Source organism: Saccopteryx leptura, chromosome 3 (genome assembly GCF_036850995.1).
Source record: "Saccopteryx leptura isolate mSacLep1 chromosome 3, mSacLep1_pri_phased_curated, whole genome shotgun sequence".
Classification (NCBI taxonomy): Eukaryota; Metazoa; Chordata; class Mammalia; order Chiroptera; family Emballonuridae; genus Saccopteryx; species Saccopteryx leptura.
Window position 1 is genome coordinate 243,782,159 of NC_089505.1, and position 26,692 is coordinate 243,808,850.

At 41.0% G+C, this 26,692-nt stretch overlaps 2 protein-coding genes across 3 annotated transcripts in view; both read left to right on the forward strand.

The window, feature by feature from the left end:
- LOC136397407 (putative CENPB DNA-binding domain-containing protein 1) overlaps positions 1–13,338 on the forward strand; it is a 33,396-nt gene extending 20,058 nt beyond the window's left edge. The window contains exons 2-6 of the mRNA XM_066371917.1: positions 4,009–4,133; positions 7,762–7,822; positions 10,660–11,405; positions 12,915–12,990; positions 13,263–13,338. Coding sequence (XP_066228014.1) covers positions 10,898–11,405; positions 12,915–12,990; positions 13,263–13,338 — 660 coding nt within the window. The 5' untranslated portion in view covers positions 4,009–4,133; positions 7,762–7,822; positions 10,660–10,897. The remainder of the gene's footprint in view (positions 1–4,008; positions 4,134–7,761; positions 7,823–10,659; positions 11,406–12,914; positions 12,991–13,262) is intronic.
- The window catches only part of NAT8 (N-acetyltransferase 8 (putative)), a 197,106-nt gene that overhangs the window by 159,835 nt on the left and 10,579 nt on the right, over positions 1–26,692 (forward strand). The gene's annotated exons all lie outside the window — the stretch shown is intronic.

Consider the following 26,692-nt stretch of genomic DNA (forward strand, 5'->3'; position numbering starts at 1 on the left):
CCCCCTGAATGCAACGCCCTAACCCTGTGTTTCCCTCAACATCCCCCTTGCCTCCCCTGCCGTGCCCTCCCCCTTCCCTTCAGAATTTGCTTTTCTGCTCTCTATAACGCTGTGTTATGTGTATATAATTTCACCAATCTCTTTTCCTTCTCTGATCCGATCCTCTCATCCCCTTTCCTTCTGTCCGCTTTTCCTCTGGTCCCTTTGATCCCTCCTCTGTCTCTATTCCATTCCTCAATTCACATTATTCATTGGATTCCTCAAATGAGTGAGGTCATATGATCTTTTTCTTTCTCTGCCTGGCTTATTTCACTTAACATAATAGTTTCCAGGTCCATCCAAGTTGTCGCAAAAGGTAAGATTTCCTTCTTTTTCATGGCCCCATAGTACTCCATTGGGTATATATGTACCACTGCTTTGTAATCTACTCGGCCACTGACGGACACTTGGGCTGTTTCCAGATCTTCACTATTGTGAACAATGCTGCCATAAATATGGGGGTGCATTTCTTTTTTTGAATCAGTGATGTGGTTCTTGGGATATATTCCTAAAAGTCGGATGGCTGGGTCAAAGGCAGTTTCATTTTTAATTTTTTGAGGAATCTCCATACTGTTTTCGACAGTGGCTGCACCAGTCTGCATTCCCACCAGCAGTGCAGGAGGGTTCCCTTTTCTCCACATCCTTGTCATCACTTATTATGTGTTTTGTTAATGAGCGCCATTCTGTGTGAGGTGATATCTCATTGTGGTTTTTATTTGCATTTCTCTAATGATTAGTGACATTTGAACATATTTTCATCTGCCTATTGGCCATCTGTATGTCCTCTTTGGAAAAGTGTCTATTCATTTCTTTTGCCCATTTTTTTATTGTATTGTTTATCTTCCTGGTGTTGAGTTTTACAAGTTCTTTATAAATTTTGGTTATTAACCCATTATCAGATGTATTGTTGACTATGTTCTCCCATTGTGTAGTTTGTCTTTTTATTTTATTCATATTGTCTTTAACTGTGCAAAAGGTTTTTAGTTTGATATAGTCCCATTTGTTTATCGTGTCCTTTATTTCACTTGCCCATGGAGATAAATCAGCAAATATATTGCTGCGAGAAATATCAGAGAGCTTACTGCCTATGTTTTCTTCTAAGATGCTTATGGTTTCACAACTTATAATTAAGTCTTTTATCTATTCTGAGTTTATTTTTGTGAATGGTGTAAGTTGGTGGTCTAATTTCATTTTTTTGCAGGTAGCTGTCCAATTTTCCCAACACCATTTGTTAGACTGTCTTTACTCCATTGTATGCTCTTACCTCCTTTGTCAAATATCAATTGTCCATAAAGATGTGGGTTTATTTCTGGGTTCTCTGTTCTGTTCCATTGATCTATCTGCTTGCTCTTATGCCAGTACCAGGCTGTTTTGAGTACAATGGCCTTGTAGTGTAACTTGATACCAGGAAGTGTGATACCACCCAGTTTATTCTTCTTTTTCAGGATTGCTGTTCTTATTTGGTTCTATTGGAATTTTTGGAATATTTGTTCTATATCTTTGAAGTATGTCATTGGTATTTTAATGGGAATTGCATTGAATTTATAAATTGCTCTGGGTAATATAGACATTTAATGATGTTTATTCTTCCTATCCATGAACACGGTTTGTGCTTCCGCTTGTTTGTATCTTCCTTGATTTCTTTTATCAATGTTTTATAATTTTTCGAGTACAAGTCTTTAACCTTCTTGGTTAAATTTATTCCTAGGTACTTTTGTTGTTGTTGCAATAGTGAAGGAGATTGTTTTATAATTTCTCTTTCTGACAGTTCATTGTTGGTATATAAAAATGCCTCTGATTTCTGAATATTAATTTTATATTCTGTCACCTTGCTGAATTCCTTTATCAGGTCCAGTAGCTTTTTGACTGAGGCTTTAGGGTTTTCTATGCACAGTATCATATCATCAGCAAATAATGATAGTCTTAATTCTTCTTTTCCAATTTGGATGCCTTTTTTTTCTTCTTCTTGTCTGATTGCTGTGGCTGGGACTTCCAGAACTATGTTGAATAAGAGTGGTGAAAGGGAGCACCCCTGTCTTGTTCCTGATCTTTTTATTTTTTTTATTTTTTATTTATTCATTTTAGAGAGGAGAGGGAGAGACAGAGAGAGAGAGAGAGAGAGAGAGGAGAGACAGAGAGAGAGAAAGGGGGGAGGAGCTGGAAGCATCAACTCCCATATGTGCCTTTACCAGGCAAGCCCAGGGTTTCGAAACGGAGACCTCAGCATTTCCAGGTCAACGCTTTATCCACTGCACCACCACTGGTCAGGCTTGTTCCTGATCTTAAGGGGATTGCTTTTAATTTTTGCCCATTGAGTATGATGTTGGTTGTGGGTTTGTCATAGATGGCCTTTATCATGTTGAGGTATAATCCCTTTATTCCCACTTTGCTGAGAATTTTTTCTTAAATAGGTGCTGGATTTTATCAAATGTTTTTTCTGCATTTATTGATATTATGTGGTTTTTCTTTCCATATGATTTTGATGATTGCATCCCCACGTGTTGTAACCTATTTTCAGTCCTTTTATTGTACATTGGAAGTTCAACCTCTAGGCTTGATTAGAATCAGTCTTGATTTTTTTCCTTTTTGCAGGACAGTTTTGTAGGTGATGATGTGTTCTTCCATGGAGACATAACTGGTTGCCTCTTGCTGAAATATTAGTTGTCACTGATTATTGATATCTACATCATTAATTCAGTTTGAGCTTCAAAAATGATGAATTCTATCATTCTTTATTCATTGATTAGCTAGGTGTATTTCTACCCAAAGAAGCTTCTCCTCATTACCTATTTGGTTGCCAAGTTATAGGGGAATGATTCTTTACTTTAACATTTTTCAAAATAGTGAACTGATTCACTAATACCCTCCAGGGATGACCAGTTACATTTAATTTTATTTATTTTTTGTAGCTTTAGGGACTTGATTGCAGTTATTATTCTTTTTTTTTTCTGAAGTTGGAAACGGGGAGACAGACAGACTCCCGCATGTGCCCAACCGGGATCCACCCGGCATGCCCACCAGGGGGCGAGGCTTTGCCCCTCTGGGGCGTCGCACTGACGCAATCAGAGCCATTCTAGCGCCTGAGGCAGAGGCCGCAGAGCCATCCTCAGCGCCCCGGCAAACTTTGCTCTAATGGAGCCTTGGCTGCAGGAGGGGAAGAGAGAGACAGAGAGGAAAGAGAGGGGGAGGGGTGGAGAAGCAGATGGGCGCCTCTCATGTGTGCCCTGGCCAGGAATCGAACCCAGGACTCCTGCATGCCAGGCTGACACTCTACCACTGAGCCAACCGGCCAGGGCCAGTTATTATTCTTATTGAGGCACCTATTGAGGTCCTATGTTTGGCCAATTGGAGCTTCTTAATTTGGCTCCTGAATCCTTATGTCATGACATCGGTTGTTTCTATGCTTTTTCAGTGGTCACAGTTAGCAGATGTTTTTGTACGTTTGTTTTTAATACACAGTACATCAAAATTCCTACTGATACTTTTCCATTAAATTCAAAACTAAGGATTTTCATTTAATTCTTCTGGCTTTTATCAGTATCTGCTTTTTTCCCTACCTCCCCCAGTAAGAGTAGCAGTTCTCACCAGTGCCTGAAGTTTGCTGTATCTCACTTTGGAAACTCTAATTCTTCTGACTGTATTATACCTATATCACAGCTGCCTTATGGACCTTGAAATGTAAAATATTAAGTAGAATTATTTATACAGTTTTTAGTTACATGTGCATTCATTCACATGAATTTTGCTTTCAGTTTTGTATATCTCTTTACTATCCATTCTGTCAATTTAATAGAAATTAAGTGACACTTCCTGGTTGAAGCAGCTTTGGGAAAAAAATGGCTCTTTTATCAGAATTACTGACAGGAAATTTCTTATACTCTCTTGGTTTACATTCTGGCCAATTTTATTAATTTTTTAATTCTCTCCCTGCAAATTAATAATACTCATTTTTATGGTTTTGCTTCATAGGACTTTACCAGAAACTATTCCTTACTTAAAGATTTATACAATCGGTCAACAGGTGCCTGATGGTGACACTATTTCTAAATTCATATGTGCTGTTAAGGGCTTCTTGAAGGAAAATGAAGATAATGGTGAGTTGATTATCTTTCTTACCTGCACTTTGGCATGCATTTTTAGTGGGACTGTGGATTTTTATAGTTCCTACATTAGGCTTGTTGTATTTGATGATGTGGACATAGCAGGTGGTGGTAATAAAGTGTTTGTCTTTTTATAGCTACAAATAAACAATTTAGTTTAGAAAGAGAATTTAGTGAAAAACATGAACTGAACTCGCTCATATCAGTTTAAAAATATTTGGATAGGAAATATATAAAAAACTCAAATAAGGGTTTGTTTGTTTTTTTAATTTATTAAGAGGTGAGGTGAGTGTGTGGAAGGAAAGTTTAGAATCTTAGTGTTTTAGAATGTATAAAAGAGAAAACAAAAGACAGGATTGGAGTAAAACAGATCCCTAATAGCAGAACAAAACAGAGTGGATTAGTGCAGTTGCACTGTCATTATATGTACTTAAAATTTTTTCACCCTGGCCGGTTGGCTCAGTAGTAGAGCGACTGCCTGGCGTGCAGAAGTCCCGGGTTCGATTCCCGGCCACAGGAGAAGCGCCCATCTGCTTCTCCACCCCTCCCCCTCTCCTTCCTCTCTGTCTCTCTCTTCCCCTCCCGCAGCCGAGGCTCCATTGGAGCAAAGATGGCCCGGGTGCTGGGGATGGCTCCTTGGCCTCTGCCCCAGGTGCTAGAGTGGCTCTGGTCGCAACAGAGCGACGCCCCGGAGGGGCAGAGCATCGCCCCCTGGTGGGCAGAGCGTTGCCCCCTGGTGGGCGTGCCGGGTGGATGCGGTCGGGCGCATGCGGGAGTCTGTCTGACTGTCTCTCCCTGTTTCTAGCTTCAGAAAAATAAAAATAAAAATAAATAAAAAATAATATAAAATAATTTTTTTTCTCTGTCTACTTTGGGTACAAGTAAGGAAGGTTGTAAACACCTCTTATGATGCACTTGCTACCTGTGCTGTAAGTCCCTCCCACAGGTGCCAGGCTCACTGAAGAAGAGGACAACCCTACACAATCCACTCCCTAGAACTGGTAGAATAAGATAATAAATTGATTGAATAAACACTTGAGAGCTTTTTGGGCCTATTATTAGGGTATGTGGATTTAGAGGTGAATAACAGTTTTTGTTCATTAGAAATTGACATTTATCTAGGAATATAAATAAGCAGTAACTATGAGTCAATGAGTTAATTACAATAAAAGAATAAATTAAGTGCACTGGGAATTTAGAGGAGAGATTGAGGAAGGCCTTACTGAGGAGTCAGTGTTTGGGCTGCGCTGCAGGGATCAGGATTTGACCAAATTGAGGAAAGGACAGCTCAGGTATTGGGAACAGGTACAAAGCACAGGGCTTGAGCTTGTGTTGTGGAGGGTCAGTCTCTGGTGCCACCGAGGGGAGTGTGAAAGGGCACAGAATTCATGTATTCATTTTCAACAAATGTTTATATAACGCCCTCAAAGGTGACATCACTGTTCTAGGAGATAGGAACAGAAAAAAGTTCTTCTTGTCCTTCTATATTTCATATCATAGTGGCAGAGGGACAAATAAACGAGTGAATGTGTGGAATGTCAGATGGTGTTAAGAGTTCTGGAGAATAACAGAACAGAATAAAGAGGTGAGACAATGTGGCAGATGACCAGGAATTGATCTATTAAGATATCATTTAGCAGCACCTTAATGGAAGGAAGGAACCAAGCCATTGGATATCTGGGGAAGACAGGGTAGGTAGTGTTCTAAAGCAGAGGGAATAGGGAGTGCAAAGTCCCTGAGGCACGACTCTCCTTGGCATGTTTGAGGAATAGCAAGGAGGCCAGTGTCATTGGAATGGGGAGAGTGAGTGAGATCAGAGAAATACAAAATGGGATCAGAGATGATGACAAGGGCCAGGAGGGAGGTGGCTCATGTAGGTCCTTGTAATTCATAGTTCAAATCATTGTGGACTTCCAGTTCAGTTGGAAAGGCAGATTGATATCTGTTTATTAAGAGTCTAAATCAGGGGTCCCCAAACTTTTTACACAGGGGGCCAGTTCACTGTCCCTCAGACCGTTGGAGGGCTGGACTATAAAAAAACTATGAACAAATCCCTATGCACACTACACATATCTTATTTTAAAGTAACAAAACAAAATGGGAATGGATACAATATTTAAAATAGAGAACAAGTAAATTTAAATCAACAAACTGACCGGTATTTCAATGGGAACTATGCTCCTCTCACTGACCACCAATGAAAGAGGTGCCCCTTCCAGGTGTGTGGCGGAGGGCCGGATAAATAGCCTCAGGGGGCCGCATGCGGCTCGCGGGTCGTATTTTGGGGACCCCTGGTCTAAATGCTATGCTTGCATTTGGGTTTTATTCTTTCAACAAGGGAAAAACCCATCCAAGTGTGTATCTTAGAAAGATGACATCTTCCATATGGAGGATCATGAATCAGAAGAGATTACAGTGGGGAAGTAGTAATCCAGACCGGAGATGCTGAATATCTTCCTACCAGACAGCACCTACTCACAGGAACATGTTTTGCCAAAATCAGTCGCTTGCTATTGTTTGTAATTTCTCACATAATTTTAAAAAATGATGGGCTAATAAATCCTATGGCGTAGTGGGAGAAAAGTCTTAGAAGTGATTCTTGTGTTTGTTCAGTTTGCCTGCTGCGTAGCCTGCACTTACATCTCCAAGTCTTGCTTTTTCATTGTAAACTACCACCAGGGCTGTTTATGGGAGGGCGTACCTCACAGGGATCATGAAGCCATGGCAGGTGATGGGCAGAAAATGAGGGAAGTTATGGACGTGTCTTGGGAACTCAGGAATACTACAGAAACTGTCTTTTTTTTTACTGAGATAGACAGGGACAGACAGACAGGAAGGGAGAGAGAATTTCATTCTTCTTACAGCTTTTCTTTTTAATTCCCTTTTTCTAGATGTAATCAGTTACTGATGAGACAAATGATTTTTTTCAGTAAAGTTTTATTATAATGTAAGTACCTGAGCAGGCCTTTCGTAAGTTCCACTATTGCATCTAATTGAAGACTATGCAAAATTTCACAGAGACAATGAATTTCGATTTTTTTTTTTTTTTTTTCATTTTTCTGAAGCTGGAAATAGGGAGAGACAGTCAGACAGACTCCCGCATGCGCCCGACCGGGATCCACCCGGCACGCCCACCAGGGGCGACGCTCTGCCCTCCAGGGGGCGATGCTCTGCCCATCCTGGGCGTCGCCATATTGCGACCAGAGCCACTCTAGCGCCTGGGGCAGAGGCCACAGAGCCATCCCCAGCGCCCGGGCCATCTTTGCTCCAATGGAGCCTTGGCTGCGGGAGGGGAAGAGAGAGACAGAGAGGGAAAGCACGGCGGAGGGGTGGAGAAGCAAATGGGCGCTTCTCCTGTGTGCCCTGGCCGGGAATCGAACCCGGGTCCTCCGCACGCTAGGCCGACGCTCTACCGCTGAGCCAACCGGCCAGGGCCGAATTTTGATTTTATATTAGATGATTCTTTATAGTATGTTCCTAAGAAAACACTGTTCTCTTCAGACTTATTTATTCTCAGGTTGCAGTCGTGTTTTGGTAACTCACAAATGTTACTCTGAAAATTCTATAACTTTTTCTAGGGTATGTGCTTCAATTATTTAATTCTACATTCTCTGTTTTATAGACAGACTTATTGGTGTCCACTGCACCCATGGTTTAAACAGGACTTGCTACCTCATCTGCAGGTGAGTTGTAACCACTACAGGCAGATCACATCTAAGTTTTGTTTAATTACCGATATCAATTAGTTGCAAAAAATGCAATCATTATAGAAATGTATGGAGTAGAAAGCAATATTGCCCACCACCCAGAGATTATCACTAGTAGTAATTTAGAGCATATTTTTTCAGACTTTAAAAATGTAAAAAAAAAAAAAAAAAAAGTATATATATTGGCCCTGGCCGGTTGGCTCAGTGATAGAGCATCGGCCTGGCGTGCAGGAGTCCAGGGTTCGATTCCTGGCCAGGGCACACAGGAGAAGCGCCCATCTACTTCTCCACCCCTCCCCCTCTCCTTCCTCTCTGTCTCTCTCTTCCTCTCCCACAGCCAAGGCTCCACTGGAGCAAAGTTTGCCCGGGCACTGAGGATGGCTCTGTGGCCTCTGCCTCAGGCGCTAGAATGGCTCTGATTGTGGCAGAGCGATGCCCCAAGATGGACAGAGCATCGCCCCCTGGTGGGCATGCCGGGTAGATCCCGGTTGGGCGCATGCGGGAGTCTGTCTGACTGCCTCCCCATTTCCAGCTTTGGAAAAATACAAAAATTAAAAAAAAGTATATATATTAGTGCTTTTTTTTTTCACACTTGGAAAATACAGATATTAACATATGCATGTAATTTAATGGTATGGAAATATAGGTATTTAGTTTTATAATTTAATATATGGCAAACATCTTCCTGTGGAAGATCTGGTTAAAGGCTGCATTGTTCCTTTGTTTACTGATAAAGATAAAATCAGAAGATTTTGATATTATAAAACATTGAAATAATGAACATTCTTCTATGAACATCTTCAACTATAGGTTGTCTCAGCTAATTTTTCACTGAGATGGAATTTTTTTTTTTTTTTTGGAGAGAGAGAGACACACACATAGTCAAGGATAGACAGACAGGAAGGGAGAGAGATGAGAAACATCAACTTATAGTTGCAACACTTTAGTTGGTCATTGATGGCTTTCTCATATGTGCCTTGACCAGGGGGTTACAGTCTAGCCAGTGACCCCTTGCTCAAGCCAGCGACCATGGGATAATGTCTGTGATTTTATACTCAAGCCGGCCACCGTGAGCTCAAGCTGGTGATCCTGCACTCAAACTGGATGAGCCTGCGCATAAGCCAGCGACCTCGGGGTTTTGAACTTGGGTCCTCAGCATCCCAGGCCATTGCTCTAGCCACTGTATTACCACATGGTCAGGCAAGAGGGAATTTCTTAATGAAAAACTTGATGCTCATATTCTTTTCTGTGGTTGTTGCTTCAGTATCTTGATTTGTGTTTGTTTATTCAGAAAATATTTATTGAGCATTTGTTTTTGTAAGCCCAGTGCAGGGTGCTAGCAAAAAGACTTGTGAGTTTGTGAGCAAATACACTTGACTGGCCCTTTGGGAACCCAACAGTCTAGAGAGAGAATAGCTATACATGAATCACAGAAATGCATATAGAATTAAACTTTGACAAGTGCCAAGGTGGAGGGGGACATGGTATGAAGATGCATATTAATGGAGAAGATTTGACCTCTCTGTGAAGATTAAAGAAGCTTTTTGTGGGGAGGTTTGATCTGCTATCTGAAGGAACGGTACATATTAAGAAGACAGGGGCATTGGGAGAGAATTATGGGTATAAGGAAAAGTAAGACCCTATAACGGGGACTGGCCAGGAAGGCTAGGCCGTGGTGGAAGTATGGCATTGAAATAGAACTGGAAATATGGGTAGGATCTAGATCAGGGGTCCTCAAACTACGGCCCGCGGGCCGCATGCGGCCCCCTGAGGCCATTTATCCGGCCCCCACTGCATTTCCAGAAGGGGCACCTCTTTCATTGGTGGTCAGTGAGAGAAGCATAGTTCCCATTGAAATACTGGTCAGTTTGTTGATTTAAATTTACTTGTTTTTTATTTTAAATATTGTATTTGTTCTCCTTTTGTTTTTTTACTTTAAAATAAGATATGTGCAGTGTGCATCGAGATTTGTTCATAGTTTTTTTTATGGTCCAGCCCTCCAATGGTCTGAGGGACAGTGAACTGGCCCCCTATGTAAAAAGTTTGGGGACCCCTGATCTAGATCATGCAGGCTTATACTTAAGGTTTTTTACTTTATCTTAAGAGTATTGGAAAACCATTGATCTTTTTTCATTGAGGGTTAGTGTAGAACATGATGATTTGCATTCTCCACCTATCTATTTTGTACTATGTGGAGAATACACCTCAGAAGCACAGGGAGAAAACACGTAGACAAGTTAGGAGGCTTTTGTGGACATTGAACTTAATGGTGGCTTGGTCCTGGGTGTAGTGTTCATTTTGGGGGAAAGATGTGGACATTCTAGAGCTATTTGGGTGATGTCATTGTTAGGATTCGTGGTGGGTTGAAAATGGGTATAAGGAAAAATGAAGTAATGGTGACTTGTAATCTTCTGACCCATCACTTGGTTAAATAATATTTTGGGGGGGATGCTATTAATATTTTCCCTTAATTTCTCTTTTGCTGTATGTTCATTTCCTGGTAAATACGGTCATATTTTGATTTTAAAAATTATTTGGATTTTATCAAGTATGTTTTTAACATCTGCCAATTTTGTTTGGTATTTTCTACTCTTTTATTTATTAAATTGTTACATTAATGCAAAAAGTTTTATTAATAGATTTTAAAATTTGTTTCATCCTTGGAGTAAAGCCTTTTTGTGATTGTGGTATATCATTCTTAATTATCTTTAATAATTATTGGATTAGATGTGCTAATATTTTCTTAAGATTTTTATACTATATTAGTAAGTAAAATTAGACATTTTCTGAAAGAGTTGCTTTTTTAAATACAGGTATTGATCGACTTACGACCCATGCAACTTACAACCATTCGACTTTACAACCACATTCGCTAGCCACGACTGCTCCGCGTCTGGCAGCACAAGCATTGCCCAGCTGGGCGTATGACAGTGCGGACCAGCTTCCGGCAGCACTACCATCTCTGCGTGCACCATTTCAACTGTTATCCCAGACTCGGGACAGCAATTTGTGTTTTGTGTCTTGAATTTTTTTCATCAAACCCCTCCCAAGATGTCTACCAAAAGGAAATTGTCTTTGTCTACGCCTCCGCCTGCCAAGAAGAAAAGAAAGGCCATCGATCTCGACATGAAAATGAAGGTAATTAAGCAGTACGAAGGAGGAAAGAAAGTGAATGTGATCGCACGGGATACGAAGTTATCACACTCGACTGTGTCGACGATTTTGAAAGATAAAGAAAGAATTCGTGAAGCTGTGAAAGGTTCTGCACCCATGCGATCAACAGTTATAACAAAGCAACGAAGTGGGCCCATCCACGAAATGGAGAAATTGCTGTATATTTGGATGGAAGATCAGATTCAAAAACAGACACGATTAAGTCTTTTTAATGTGCAGATGAAGGCGCAAAGTCTATTTCAGACTCTGAAGGAGCGTGCTGGAGAAGATTACAGTCAAGAATTTGTAGCAAGCACTGGCTGGTTCCAGAGATTCAAGAAAAGATTCCAAATGCATAGTGTTCGAGTGACTGGAGAAGCAGCGAGTGCGGATGAGGAAGGAGCACGTAAGTTTGTTGATACAAATCTGGATGAATTAATTACAGATGAGGGATATCTAGCAGAGAAGGAAGAGGAAAAGCCAGAAAGAAAGTTCACCACTAAGGGATTATCAGAAGGTTTATCTTCACTGAATAAACTTCTTATACATTTCGAAGCAATGGACCCAAACATCGATCGATTTGCAAGGATTGAAAGGATGGCGCACGATGTGTTTCGTCCGTATCATGAAATTTATGAAGAAAAAAAGAAACATACAATTCAGACAAAGCTCACCATGTTTATGAAAAAACCAACTCCGGTAACTGCAACTGCTGCCTCACCTGGCGACATCAACAATCTGCAGCCAAGCACCAGCGGCCAATAAAATGTTTCATACATGTTTATATATTTTGATATGTTTTGCAATTGGGAAAATGTTTCCTATGATATTTTTTACACCTGTATTTTGTAATTTTGTATGTTTTGCAAATATTAAGCCAGTTGTACTGGTAATGCAGTGTTTTACTTAAACCTGACAAATGTAAAAATAAGAAACAAAATGGTGTAGAGATGATACAATGGCATAAAATGAACAAAAAAAATTATGATATATAACAATGAAAGAAAATTATGATAAAATATGACTTAAAGATTTTTTTGTTGTTGTTTTGTTTTTTTTGTATTTTTCCGAAGCTGGAAACGGGGAGAGACAATCAGACAGACTCCCGCATGCGCCCGATCGGGATCCACTCGGCACGCCCACCAGGGGGCCACGCTCTGCCCACCAGGGGGTGATGCTCTGCCCCTCCGGGGCGTCGCTCTGTTGCGACCAGAGCCACTCTAGCGCCTGGGGCAGAGGCCAAGGAGCCATCCCCAGTGCCCGGGCCATCTTTGCTCCAATGGAGCCTCGCTGCGGGACAGGAAGAGAGAGACAGAGAGGAAGGAGAAGGGGAGGGGTGGAGAAGCAGATGGGCGCTTCTCCTTGTGTGCCCTGGCCCGGAATCAAACCCGGGACCCCTTGCACGCCAGGCCGACGCTCTACCACTGAGCCAACCAGCCAGGGCCGACTTAAAGATTTTATAACATCATTTCACAGTACTGTACATATAGCCTACTCAACTTACGACCAAATCGTGTTACGATCGGTCTGTCGGAATCAGTCGTGGTCGTAAGTCAAGCACTAGTTGCATATAAATGACTCAAACTTACGTTGTTTTGTTAGATATTTGATTGATGTAGAAGGCATGATGCCAGATGTTGCAATTGAATGTAAGTATGAGGGTTATCAATGTTCTTCCCTTTTTATACAAGTTGAGGTAGAAATGTAGATGAAATTCTCAATTTCTGGAAGAAAAACTTTGTAATTTATTTATTCTAACACGAAATTATCTTTAGGCAAAACATTATGTCGGGATGTATCTGTAAATAATTGAGATATAACAGCCTGAATAGTCAGTGGATTTCAGCTCTGATCTGCTCTCTCTGGGAGAGAAGTGCTTTTTGTAGTTATGTCTAACAGTTCTTCCACTCCTCAGTATTCAATAGATGCCGGGGTCATTGCATAGAAAGACAGAACTACATTGAAGATCTTCGAAATGGTCCCTTCAGAAAGTAAGTTGCATTTTTTGTGTGAGGTTTGTGGTTAGGGAGATCCGTTTTTATGTCATTTAAGTTGCACATGCCTATTCTTCTTGTGGCTTGTTTACTTGCTCAGGGAAACCTAAACAGATAGGAATGGGGAGAGGGTGGGGTTGTTATTTTTATGGGCCAATACACACACACACACACACACACACACACACACACACACACACACACACACAAGATTGGCTACTGACTTTGGAAACCAGTTAATATTGTGTGTAAAAACCATTCTCTTTGAGGGATCGAGATTCCAGGGCCTCTAGATCAAGTGGTTTTGAAAACAACGTATTTGATGGAACCAGTCCACACTGCTAATAGGCTGTACACCGAGGACCTAGGAATAGCATGTGTCAGAGCCAAGGTTACCCAACACCGTCTTGGCATTTCCACACCCAGACCCAAGGTCTGCAGCAGTCAGTAAGGTATCTCTGCTTTCCCTGTTTCTAGAAAGAGAAGTCAGTAGCATTAAAAGTTAGTGCAAACACATTATGATAATGGTGAGGAACTGACATTTTCTTGCTAATCATTATTAACCAGATGATATTGTTTCTTTGTATTTTGCATTTCTGGCTGGAAAATCAAGTGTGGGGTGGGAAATACGTGACTTTTCAGAGGCAGTTGGGAAGGGGACTTAGAAATTGTTATTGCTTCTAAACTCAGGTTAAGCCAACAATTTGATGTCACTACCAGAGAGATTTTTGCGTTCTTTGGCTGCGGTAATAGTGGTATAGTTTTCAGAATAAAGAAGTTTGTTACATAAAGAGTAAATACAACTTATAGGGAAAGTAGCAAAAATTCCAGTCAAGAAACTTGCAAGGGATTTGAACAGTTAAATCACAAAAATATTTTCACTTGGGAAATAGAAAAAAATCTCAGTACAGTTAAAATAGCAAGGTTCTGTTCTTTGCCTGTTAATTTAGCAAGGTTTTGATAGAGCAGTCAGCATAGTGGTTGGCAGGCTGGACCTGGATTTGCACAGCATTCCTGCCATCACTCCCTGTGTGATCTGCGGTAAGATTTCTAAATTTCTCTTTTCTCATCAGACAGATGGAAATTTTAATAATACCTACCTTGTAGAGATTGTTTTTGACTATTATGTGAAGTAAAAAAATATTTTACCTCCAGATCAACCGTTCAAATAGATGTCATCATTTTTAGAAGATGTAAACCTTTTTGTTGTAAATGCTGCTTATATTGACAATGGCACTGAAAATTGGTATGGTCCTTTTGAAACAGTACTTTAAAGCCATAAAAAATGCTCCTACCTTGTAATTCCACATTGAGACTAAAAATATTTTAAAATATGGAAAAGTTATATTCATGTAATCATTTTAACACATTTCTCAAACCTCCCTACTACATAGCAGACACTTGACTAGGTGCTCCGGATATAGTATATGTTCTGAGATGTTATAGTGAGAAAGCATGTAGTAACTTACATTTCTTTCTTATCTTTTTTCTTTTTTAGTGTGAGAGACAGAGCCAGACAGATAGGGACAGACAGGAAGGGAGAGAGATGAAAAGCATTCTAGCCCCCATCCTCCCGCCTCTCACCCCAGCATGCTCCTCCCGCAGTGGCTGGCCCTTCGCTCCCTCGTGCCTCCCCAGCTGCTCCCTCCCTGCCCCCAGCCTTGACCCTGGGGACTAGTGCCGAGCCAGTGACCCCCCTGCTCAAGCCAGTGACCATGAGGTCATATCTATGATCCTATGCTCAAGCAGCCACCCCTCACTCTAGCTGGTGAGCCCATGCTCAAGCCCCATGAGCTCACCCTCAAGCTGGCAACCTTGGAGGTTCGAACCTGCGTCTTCCATGTCCCAGGCCAATGCTCAATCCACTGTGCCACTGCCTGCTCAGACAGTACTTACATTTCTTTTATTTTTTTAATCTTTATTAATTTTTTTTTTTTAACAGAGACAGAGTCAGAGAAAGGGATAGATAGGGACAGACAGACAGGAACGGAGAGAGATTAGAGGCATCAATCATCAGTGTTTCGTTGTGACACCTTAGTTGTTCATTGATTGCTTTCTCATATGTGCCTTGACCATGGGCCTTCAGCAGACTGAGTAACCCTTTGCTCGAGCCAGCGACCTTGGGTCCAAGCTGGTGAGCTTTGCTCAAACCAGATGAGCCTGCGCTCAAGCTGGTGACCTTGGGGTCTTTAACCTGGGTCCTCCACATCGCAGTTTGACGCTCTATCCACTATGCCACCGCCTGGTCAGGCTTTATTAATTTTAATGTATTGTGTTTACATGGATTCAAGTGTCTCACTGAATATAACAACCTCACACACACACACACACACACACCCATCCCTATTTATATATACCTCCTATGCCTCCCTCCTCCAAACTCCTCCTTCCCTCTGGAATTGCTGTCCTGTTATCTGTATCTCTGTGTTGTGTATATATAATTTCAATAATCCGTTCACCTTCTCTGATCCCATTCTCTCATCCCCCTTCTGTCTGACAGCTGCACCTCTGGTCCCTGTGACCCCGCCTGTGTTCTATTCTGATCCTCAGTTCACTTTGTTCATTAGATTCCACATATAAGTGAGATCATATGATATTTATCTTTCTCTGCCTGGCTTATTTCACTTAGCATAATAATCTCCAGGTCCATTCATGCTGTTGCAAAAGGTTCGGGAAGCACGCGGGGGCGAGGGGTGATGGCTGCGCAGGGAGCACAGTGGGGGTGCGGGGCGTAGGCAGCATGCAGGGGCAAGGAGTTGAGTAAAGGGGGGGTGAGAAGTGGGGGGTGAAGGGGATTGATTTTAATTTTTTCCTATTGAATATGATGTTGGCTGTGGGTTTGGCATATACGGCCTTTATCATGTTGAGGTATGTTCCCTGTATTCTCACTCTGCTGAGAGTTTTGATCATAAGTGGGTGTTGGATTTTATCAAATGCTTTTTCTGAATCTATTGATATTAAAATTATCATGTGATTTTTATCTTTCTTTTGTTTATGTGATGAATCACGTTTATTGATTTGAGAATAATGTACCAGCCTTGCCTCCCCAATATAAATTCCACTTGATCATGATGTATGATTTTTTTTCATGTATTGCTGGATCCGGTTTGCTAATATTTTGTTGAGAATTTTAGCATCTGAGTTCATCAGGGATATTGGCCTATAGTTTTCTTTCTTTGTAATGTCTTTACCTGGTTTTGGAATGAGAATCATGCTTGCCTCATAAAAGGAGTTTGGAAGTCTTTCTCTTGAATTTTTTGAAATCACATGAGAAGTATAATTGTTGGTTCTTCTTTGAATATTTGGTAAAATTCTCCTGTGAAGCCATCTGGTTTAGGACTTTTGTTTGCTGGGAGTTTTTTGATAACTTTTCATTTCATTTGTTGTAATTGGTTTGTTTATTTTTTCTGAGTCTTCCAGATTGGGTTTTGGAAGATTGTATGTTTCTAGGAATTTATCCATTTCACCTAGGTGGTCCAATTTTTTGACATACTGATCTTCAAAGTATGTTTGTTCTTACAATCCTTTGTATTTCTTTGGTGTCCGTTGTTACTTCTCCCCTTCTATTTCTAATTTTATTTATTGACTCCTATCTCATTTTTTTTTTATGAGTCTGATTAAAGGTTCATCAATCTTGTTTACCTTTTCAAAGAACCAGCTCTTGGTTTCATTGATCCTCTGTATTATATTTTTAGCCTCTATGTCATTTATTTCCGCTCTGATCTTCATCATTTCCTTCCTTCTACTTCCTTTGGGCTTTATTTTTTGTTCTGTTTTTAGTTCTTTTAGATGCAGGGTTAAGTTGTTTATTTCAGCTTTCTTGCTTCTTAAGGTATGCCTGTAATGCTATGAACTTCTCTCTCAGGACTGCTTTTGCTGTTACCCATAGATTTTACATTGTTGTATGTTCATTTTCATTTGTTTCAAGAAAATTTTTATTTCTTCCTTGATCTCGTTGTTAACCCATTCATTATTTAATAACATGCTATTTAGCCTCCATGTGTTTGAATATGTTTCAGTTTTTCTATTGTGGTTGATTTCTACTTTTATGCCATTGTGATCAGAGAAGATGCTTGCTATGATTTCAATCTTCTTAAATTTACTGAGACTCATTTTGTGTCCTAACATGTGGTCTATCCTAGAGAATGTACATGAGCACTTGAAAAGTAGCTTACATTTCTAACAGTGAAGAATAGCTATGCAAATTATGTCCATACTATGACATTTTATAAAGCCATGAAAAGTGATAACTCACTTATGGTAAGTCAAAATCACTGGTTATGATTTAACAGTAAAAAAAAAAAAAGATGTTAGGGGGAAAAGATAAAAAAAGGATGCATTAACCAGGGAAATTAGATTAGGTAAGATTGAGAGGTATAGGAGTGGTGGTGGGTATATTTTCTCAGATTTCAGGGTTTTTTGGTATGATTATGTTAGATTTACAAATCTTGCTTTTGAGACAAATTTAAATTTTCCAAATTAGTTGCATGTACCATAGTTTTAATTTCTATACTTTATAATTAATTTACATGTGTATATATTTATAAAGTGATAGTAGCATTATTTATTCAGAAATAAGTAGCTATTCTGCCTCATGTCAACCTGCCAGACCAGGAAAGAAAGTTACTGATGAGAACAGTGCAGGCATTTCCCTCTGTAGTGAAAGGTGGAAAGGCTCCTGGGAATCTACTGTGTGCTGAGACATTATGGTACGTAATTTAACTGCATTGTCTAAATTTACCTCCAGAACACTGATGAAGAGGGAAGGTGCTATTAGGTCCATTTTATAAGGAACTAAGAAATGCAAAGATTAAGCAATATATCTGCTAAGGGCACACAGGGAGAAAACGGTAGAACCAGAGTATCTATGTCTTATTTTACAAATCTTATATATTTTGTAAAACTAATAGTAGTTTATTACTTTTTTTTTAAGAAAATTTTCAAAGAATGAGGACGTTTACCAGTGAAGCCATAACCCTCCTCCGGGTCCCCCTGGTGAAGACTATTCTCAAAGGAGGTACTCTTGGAATGTGCAGCCAAATGCCAGTCAAGCATCCAGAACACAAGCTGGAGTCCTGGCAGTTACTGTGGACTGCTGTATCCAACCTATTACGAATGGACCGAGTGACACATACTACCCTGGAAATCTGTCTGGAGACAGCAGATCAGAAGATAGCTGGCATGACTGTTTATAAGATCAGATCAAATGAGGTTGATAATCTATTTTTTTTTTCTCCCTAAAGTTCAAACTTAAGGAAAAATTACATGGACACTAAACTCTTTTCTGATAAATTTGCAGTATGTGCAGTAATGAAGGAAATAATCCTTTGTTCCAGTCTTAAAATTTTTAAAGGAAGATGTTATTTTTAGAACTGATAGAGTAATAAAGAATACCCTTGTATGTGAAATTTAAAAATATTATCTTTTTGCCTAGCCTGTGGTAGCGCAGTGGAGAAAGCATTGACCTGGATGGAATGCTGAGGCCGCCAATTCAAAACCCTGGGCTTGCCCTGGTCCAGACACATATGAGAAGTAATCCATGAACAACACAAGTGAAGCAACTATGAGCTGATGCTTCTTGCTCCACCCCCCTTCCTCACTCTGTAAATTCAATAGTTTTTTTAATATATATAAAAGGAAATTATATCTTACCTATGTATTTTTTTTTCTGACTACACTTGTGATATGAAGGTGTGTGTTGAAAAAATGTTAGTCATGTTCTAATTTTCTATGTCCTGTTATTGACCCAGTCACTGAGAATATTTTTTGTTTCACCTCTGTTTAAGATTTCTGTTAAAATCTGTCTAGCTTACAGCCTCTTTAGAGCCTAATCATTATTTGTTATTAGTTGTGGCATTTTCATAATTAGACATTTTTTTCTTTGGCATTCTATTATGGGATTCGACCAGCTTTCTCTCTGAATTGTCAGATATGCAATCTAACACAGGAGTGGATGAGCTTTTAGGGATTGATTGTCAGTTGGGAAAGAGGATGATAAATCAGCATGCTGGGTAATTTACCTGAAAAATTAATTGCTGTCAACTGTGTGGAACTATTCAGAAAACTTGAAAATGTTTATAAAAGTTGATCAGAATAGGAGATGACATCTAAAGTCTGGGTTTTCTGGGAGACTTGCATGGCTCGTTGTGTTTTTGATTCTCTGCTGAAAATAACTTGCTGGGATCATTCTCCACATCCCTCTCACAGTGGAGTAGTCCCTTCACCTTGACTCTTTCTGAGTTGTCTCTTCTGCTCCTCTACTTCTAGAACACACATGGATCTCTTGGGAGCTGTTAATTATTTTTAGTTGCAGAGGAAGCCAGAAATCTTAGCTACAGAAAATGTCACCACCATGACATCAAAAGTGTCGGTAGATATTTGATGAATTCTTCAGCAACTTGGCTTCATTTTCTAAAGCCTCTTATTTTGAAAATTTGTATCAGAGTGTCTTACACTACATGTAACAGTTGTTTTATCCATTCTCTTTTTTATATGAACATGTTGAACTTGACCTTAAGGAAATGCTGTAACTCAGCTACTCCCTGGGCTGTGTCTAATTAGCTCAGTCAAGTTGCTACTCGGTGATGCCTCATAAAGTTTTTCTCTGCCTGCCACATTTAACAGAGATGTAAGAGTTGTTGCTAAAAGGGTGGGTCACCTGGGAAGAAATAGGAGAGGCTCTGGCCAGTTGGCTAAGCAGGAGAGTGTTGGCCACGCGTGAGGAAGTCCTGGGTCTAATTCCTGGTCAGGACATACAGGAGAGGAGACAGTCTGCTTCTCCACCACTCCCCCTCCCATTCTCTCTCTCTCTCTCTCTCTCTCTCTCTCTCCCCCCCCACACTGCAGCCATGGCTCAAATGAGTAAGTTGGCCCAGGGGGCTGAGATTGACTCCATGGTCTCACCTCTGGTACTAAAATAGCTCAGTTGCCAAGCAACAGAGCAGTGGCCCCAGATGGGCAGAGCATCAGCCCCAGACGGGAGTTGCTGGGTGTATCACGGACGGGGTGCATGCGGGAGTCTGTCTCTCTACCTCCCTGTCTTTCACTTGATTAAAAAGAAGAAGAAGAAGCAAGACAACTGGTGAGGTAAAAAAGGACAAGCAGGGGTAGGTATGGGAATCCAACTACTCTAATAGTGGTGGTGTTTTCTTTTAGGTGAGAGGAGGGGGAGATATTCAGGCATACTCTTTCATGCTCCCTGACCAGGATCCACCCAGCAACCCCCATCAGGGGGCCAATGCTCGAATCAACTGAGCTATCCTCAGCACCTGGGACCAATGCTAGAACCATTCGAGCCACTGGCCATGAGAGGGGAAGAGAGAGAGAGGGAGAAAAGGGCGAGAGGATGGGAGGGAGGAGCAGACAGTTGTTTCTCCTGTGTACTCTGACCAGGAATCAAACCCGGGAAGTCCAGTTACCCACTGACCCACTGGCTAGGGCCTCTTATAGTTCTAAAGAGTTCTTAGGTAAGCAGTTTCTAAGCAGGACATTGCCAGTAGAAGTGCTATTGTATCAACACTGCCACCCTCAGAAAATCTTTCTTTACTCTATTGTTCCCTCTGTCCCGTTCCTCTTCTATTTCATTTACCAGCATGGCCTGTTAAACACTAGGCTCCGTTTGCCATCTTGTGTCTTGTTTATTCTTCAACACACTATACTTCTGTCTTCTCACACCACACCATTGTGTTTTGTGCTAAAGGGACCTTTTTTTTTTTTTTTTTTAATTTTATTTATTGATTTTACAGAGAGAGGAGGGGAGAGAACAAGAAGTATCACGTCATAGTTGCTTCACTTTTGTTGTTCATTGATTGCTTGTTGTATGTGCCTTGACCGGGCAAGCCCAGGGTTTTGAACCGGCAACCTCAGCATTCCAAGTCAATGCTCTATCCACCGCGCCACCACAGGTCAGGCTAAAGGGACCTTTTTTAAAAAAAGGTCTTCAGTGTTCTATTTCAGCTTTTACAATTTATATTTATTTTAAAAAAATAAAACAGTTCAGCCACCGCCTCTGCCATACCTGATTCTCACTCCCCAAAGGCAGTCACTAAGTATTTTTGCATTATCTTCTAGTATTTGCTTCCTTACTTAAATACTTTACTTGTATTGCCACTTCTTAATTTTTCAATACAATATTATCTATTGACTTCTTACTGTGGATGATTAGGATTTAGCCTTTTTTCATCATCTACCCACATGCATTTTCTGTTACCTCAGTTTTTCAGTACAGTTAATTTCCACCTTTTGTTTAAATCCATATGCTAATTGCAAGTTATTTACTAGGTAAATACCACTCACCTCTGAGCCATAGTATACCATGATTGTTTCTTGTATCACTTTTCCCCTCATTCTTGCCTCATTTGTTTGCCACTTTTCCTATGGACCGATCACTAATTCATCCCCAAGTCTCTAACACCACTGTAACATTTCTCCTATGTAGATAGGAGAAACCCATTAGATTCTTTTTTGTTTGAAAGCTTTCCTGGAACCCTCTTGACGCTTTCCAGGTTTGGCGCTATATTAGTTTGCTAGGGCTGCCATAACAGACTGGAGGCTTAAACAATAGAAATTTATTTTTTCAGACTGACCAGGTGGTAGCACAGTAGATAGAGCATCGGCCTGGGATACTGAGGACCCAGGTTCAAAACTCCTAGTTACCAGCTTGAGCACAGGCTCATCTGGCTTGAGCTTAGGATCATAGATATGACGCCATGGTGTGATTATTACCACTAACTGTAACAAGTACCCATCGATACCCCTATTTCCTATCCTAGTCCTCATCCCAGTTTTTACATATCTAAGAAATTCTTTGAAGTTCAACTGACTAATTCTTTTTATTGAGGAAAGATATACAAGGCCAATGATGTACATACTATAGGAAGACATACCTGTAAATTGATTCTCTCTTTATTGAATGTACTGTCTTTCCTCTCTGTAAAGTTATCAATTATTTTTAGGTTTCTTCCATTCCCTGCATCATCTCTTTCCCTTTTTATGTCTTGTTTGTTGATGCCTGTCTCTCATGCGGGAGATGTCATTGAAATATCTGGTAACCTCTGCTCATCATTCTGTACTTAGGACTGAGCCACTTAAAGCTGATGGGAGCCCTGTTTGTGTCATGGTAGATTTGTAATAAAGTGGGCGGCTTGCTTGTTGTTTATTTTCCCCTTACTGTACACATGTAGGTTTCATTTTTCTTTTTTCTGTTACCATCTTTGATAAATTTTATTGTTGTCTCATCTACCATTTGTCAGTTCTCTCATTTTCTTGAGTTTTTTTGTGTTTATTTTTTGTGAGAGAGAGTGGGACAGACAGGAAGGGAGAGATGAGAAGCATCAATTCTTTATTGCAGTTCCTTAGTTTATTTGTTTTTTGTTTTGTATTTTTCTGAAGTGAAAAGCAGGGAGGCAGAGAGACAGACTCCCACATGCGCAACCGAGATCCACCCAGCAAGCCCACTAGGGTGCAATGCTTTGTCCACCTGGGATGTTGTTCCGTTGCAACTGGAGCCATTCTAGTGCCTAAGGTGGAGGCCATGAGCCATCCTCAGCGCCTGGGCCAACTTTGCTCCAATGGAGCCTTGGCTGTGGGAGAGGAGAAGAGAGACAGAGAGGAAGGAGAGGGGGAAGGGTGGAGATGCAGATGGTGCTTCTCTTGTGTGCCCTGGCCAGGAATTGAACCTGGGACTTCTACATGCTGGGCTGACACTCTACCACCTAGCCAACCAGCCAGGGCCCTTAGTTGTTGTTTGATACTTTCTCATATGTGCCTTGACTGGGGGGCTCCAGCAGAGTGAGTGACCCCTTGCTCAAGTCAGCAACCTTGGACTCAAGCCAGCAACCTTGGGCTTCACGGAAGCGACCTTTGGGCTCAAGTCAATGACCCGCACTCAAGCAGGTGAGCCTGCACTCAAGACAGCAACCTCAGGGTTTCAAACTTGGGTCCTCAGCATCCCAGGCCAACGCTCTATCCACTTCGCCACCCCCTGGTCAATGCACTCTTGTGCATTTTTAATCTGTAAAAATTCTTTTACCATCATTTTGGGTAGGGAGTAGAGATATAGGCATGAGTTCAATCCAGTCAGTGACTTGAGACTGTAAATAAGCCAGTGAAATTGAGTTTTAGGTTTGTCCTCAGTCTGGTAAGCTTAATTTTTATGTGTTGTTTCCTGGATGTAGCCATTGAATACGCTGAGCCATGATTTGGTCCTACAATGTCGACCACACACACTCCTACTGTGGAGGCAAAACCCATCCAGGATTCTGTTGAACCACCTTTCCCATATACTAGGAATGCCCCAGAACTAGATCCTAGTAATGAGCTTTCATGTTATTTCCCTTTTGGAAATCTTGAATGGCTAAGGGCCTTAAGAATCCACTCCTAACTAATCATCGAGGCCATCTGTGAATGCTTTCCAGCTGATTTCTTAAAAGCCTCTGCTATATTCCACTACATTCTTCATTCTGCCAGCTATTTCCTGAGTCCATTGTGTTGTGCGCATTTATGCTGCTGTGTCTTCACCGTTCAGGTTGCTTGCTTGGCTGAAATGGCTCTCTGTGCTGTCTCTGAGCAAATCATGCTCGCTTTTGAAGCCCCACCTTTCCAGGAAAGATTACTCCCCAGCAATGCTTCCCCACAGGTTTCTTTACCTGTGTCACTGCTTAGCATTTATCTCATTTATCTCCTGTTACATGAAACAGGTTCTTAGTGTGGTCTCAGATTCCTTCAACACCCTCCTCCTCCCTGAAGGTGTCTTCTACCACCTGATGACACTCTTTTTTTGCCTTAGCAGCAAAGCATACAGCACTCCCTGAGCTGACTAGAGCCTAGGTTAAACTGGACCTGCATTGCCTTGAAATCCCACATCAAACCCTCTCTTCTCAGTCACACCTTCACTTTAGAGGTAAATGTCACACTACAGGCCACAGAATCTGGCTCTGTGAGCTGCTGCTGAAGAGGGAGATGATCAGTAGTTTGGAGGAGTCAGTTCCCATGGTGGGGAGACTTGATTAATGGAATACAATAATGGGAGAAGCCTATGGGAGCAGCCTAGCAGGCTGATTCTCCCCCCCCCCAACCCTTTTCACTCGTCTGTGGACCACTCAGGATGGTTTTTCTTTCCAGGGTGAGTCCACCTGCTGAGTGAACACACGCCATACAAGCTGTGTGTCTGGCTCTGGCTCAGTGTGAAATCTGCCGTGAGATAACCCATTATGCCATAATGCTTTACATTGTTTGCTTTCCTTCCCTTTTTTCTTCATCCTTACCACCCATATAAAAACCCAGCAATTTAATAACTGCTTCAGGCTCCGCCCCCTATTTCTTATTGAATATGGCAGTCATAGTTTTAATCATTCAACCATGTTTATGAGAGTGGGAAGTACCAGAGCTCTTCCACTGATTAGACATTGAGATCCTACAAATATTTATACCTTTTGAATACAGAAATGTCAGTTATATCCAAAGTAATAGTTTTTCAAGAACTACAAGTTATTTTTACATGAGAGCAGTAGGTTCTGGAGTCTGGATGTCTTTCATGGCCCATTTCTTTCGACAACACTCCCAAGGTTAGATTCACTTGAACAGTTATGCACATTTATAGAGAGCCATTGCGTCTAAATGTGTCCGCCCTACACACAGCTGAGAGCAGAGGACAGGCCCTGCTCGTCCAAGGGTGAGCTGGCAGGGCAGGGTCATGAAAACACCTTGAAGCTGTATGTGGCATTGACGCCAGAAGCAGGGCTGGGCACATAGTGCGCAACAGGCTCAGAGTGTTCTGATAGGCTTGTAGGATAGTGTCACGTTGTTTTAGATTTCAGATTATTACCTCCACCCCCAGCACAATGCCCTTTTGTTTAAGCATAAAAAAAAATGGGTTTTCCAGGCTCAGGTCCATGTGTCTCTATCCAAGCACAGTGTCCCACCTGCCCAAACTCTCTCTGTCTCTGTGTTTCCATCAATCCTCCGCCGCCCCTCTCAGGCCTTTGCTTCCCCGCACAGGCCGCTGCACACATTTATGCCAGTCTATGTATAGCCAAGAAAGAACAGGGTTGATATTCTTATGAAACATCTCTGTTAACCCTTCATCAGGTCAGTTTTTGAATTAATTTTATGATGCATAATGACCTCTAGTCCTCTGCAGCTATAGGTAAAAAAAAAAAAAATTTACCTCTGGAATGACTTTTTGAAAAACAGTAAAATTCATCCTTTTTCAGTGTACAGTTCTATTAGTTTTGTCAAAGACTTTCAGTTCTGTAGCTACTATTAAGAACAGTTTCATCACTCCGTCACGTCACTTTGTAACCAGCTGCTCCCACCAACCTCAGACCCTGGCAACAAGTGATCTGCTTTCAGTCCCAGTGTGTTTGCCTTTCCTAGAATGTCATGTAAGTGGAACCAGACAGTACATATAGCCTTTTGATTGTGTCTTTTGTTTAGCATAATGCTTTTGAGATTCATCCATGTCACTGAGTGGATCAATATGTCCTTGCTTTTAATGCTGAGTTAATATTCTGTTCTATTGCTATGCCACAATTTATCCATTTACCAGTTGAAGGATTGGATTGTTTGCAGTTTTTTACTTTGAACAGAGATGCTAAAAACATTCATGTACATATTTTTATTAACATATATGTTTATTTCCCTCTGAGTAAATTGTTGTTATGGTCAGTGATGTGTGGGTGTGTGTTTAATTTTATAAGAAACTGCCAATCTTTTCTAAAATGGCTTGTGCAATCTTTTCTTCCCATTAATGAGGTATAAGAGTTCAGTTACATCCTCACCAGCACAGTACAGTCATTTTGCTTTTATTCTAGCAAATCTAATACAGACATTGTGTTGTCTCACTGTGATTTTTTAAAACAGCTTTAGAAATGTAATTGACATACAATATACTGTACATTTTTAAAATGTACTATTTGATCTATTTGACATACATCCATCCATGAAATTATCACCACAATTAAGGTAGAACTTACCTATTACCCCCCAAGTTTCTTGGTGCTTCTTTGTAATTCTCCTTTTCCACCCCAGTCCCCTTACCCATGCAACTACTGATCTGCTTTCTATCACTATAGATTAGTTTTGTGTAAGTGGAACCATGTAGCATGCATATTTTTATGTCTTTTTTTTTTCCAATCAGCACAATCATTTTGAGATTCTTCCATGTTATTGTATGTAGCAACAGTTGATCCTTTTTACCACCACATTATAATCCATTATATGGACATACAATTTGTTTATTCACTTGATGAATATTCGGGTTGTTTTTTTATTCAGTCAGAGAAAGGGAGGCAGAGACCGACTCCTGCATGTGCCCTGACTGGGATCCACCTGGCAAGCCCACTAGGAGGTAATGCCCTGCCCATCTGCAGCATCGCTCTGTTGCTCAGCAACCGAGCTCTTCTTAGTGTCTGAAGCAGAGGCCATGGAGTCATCCTTAGTGCCTAGGGAAAACTCGCTCCAATTGAGCCATGGATGCAGGAAGAGAAGAGAGAGAGAGAAAGAGGGGAGGAGGAGGGGTAAAAAAGCAGATGGTGGTTTCTCCTGTGTGCCCTCACCAGGAATCGAACCCAGGACATCCACATGCCAGGCTGATGCTCTACCACTAAGCCAACCAACAAGGGCCAAGAGACAGCTTTTTATAATGTCTATTTTTAATCCACTGTATTGAGGTATAATTTATAGTCTATAAAATGTACTA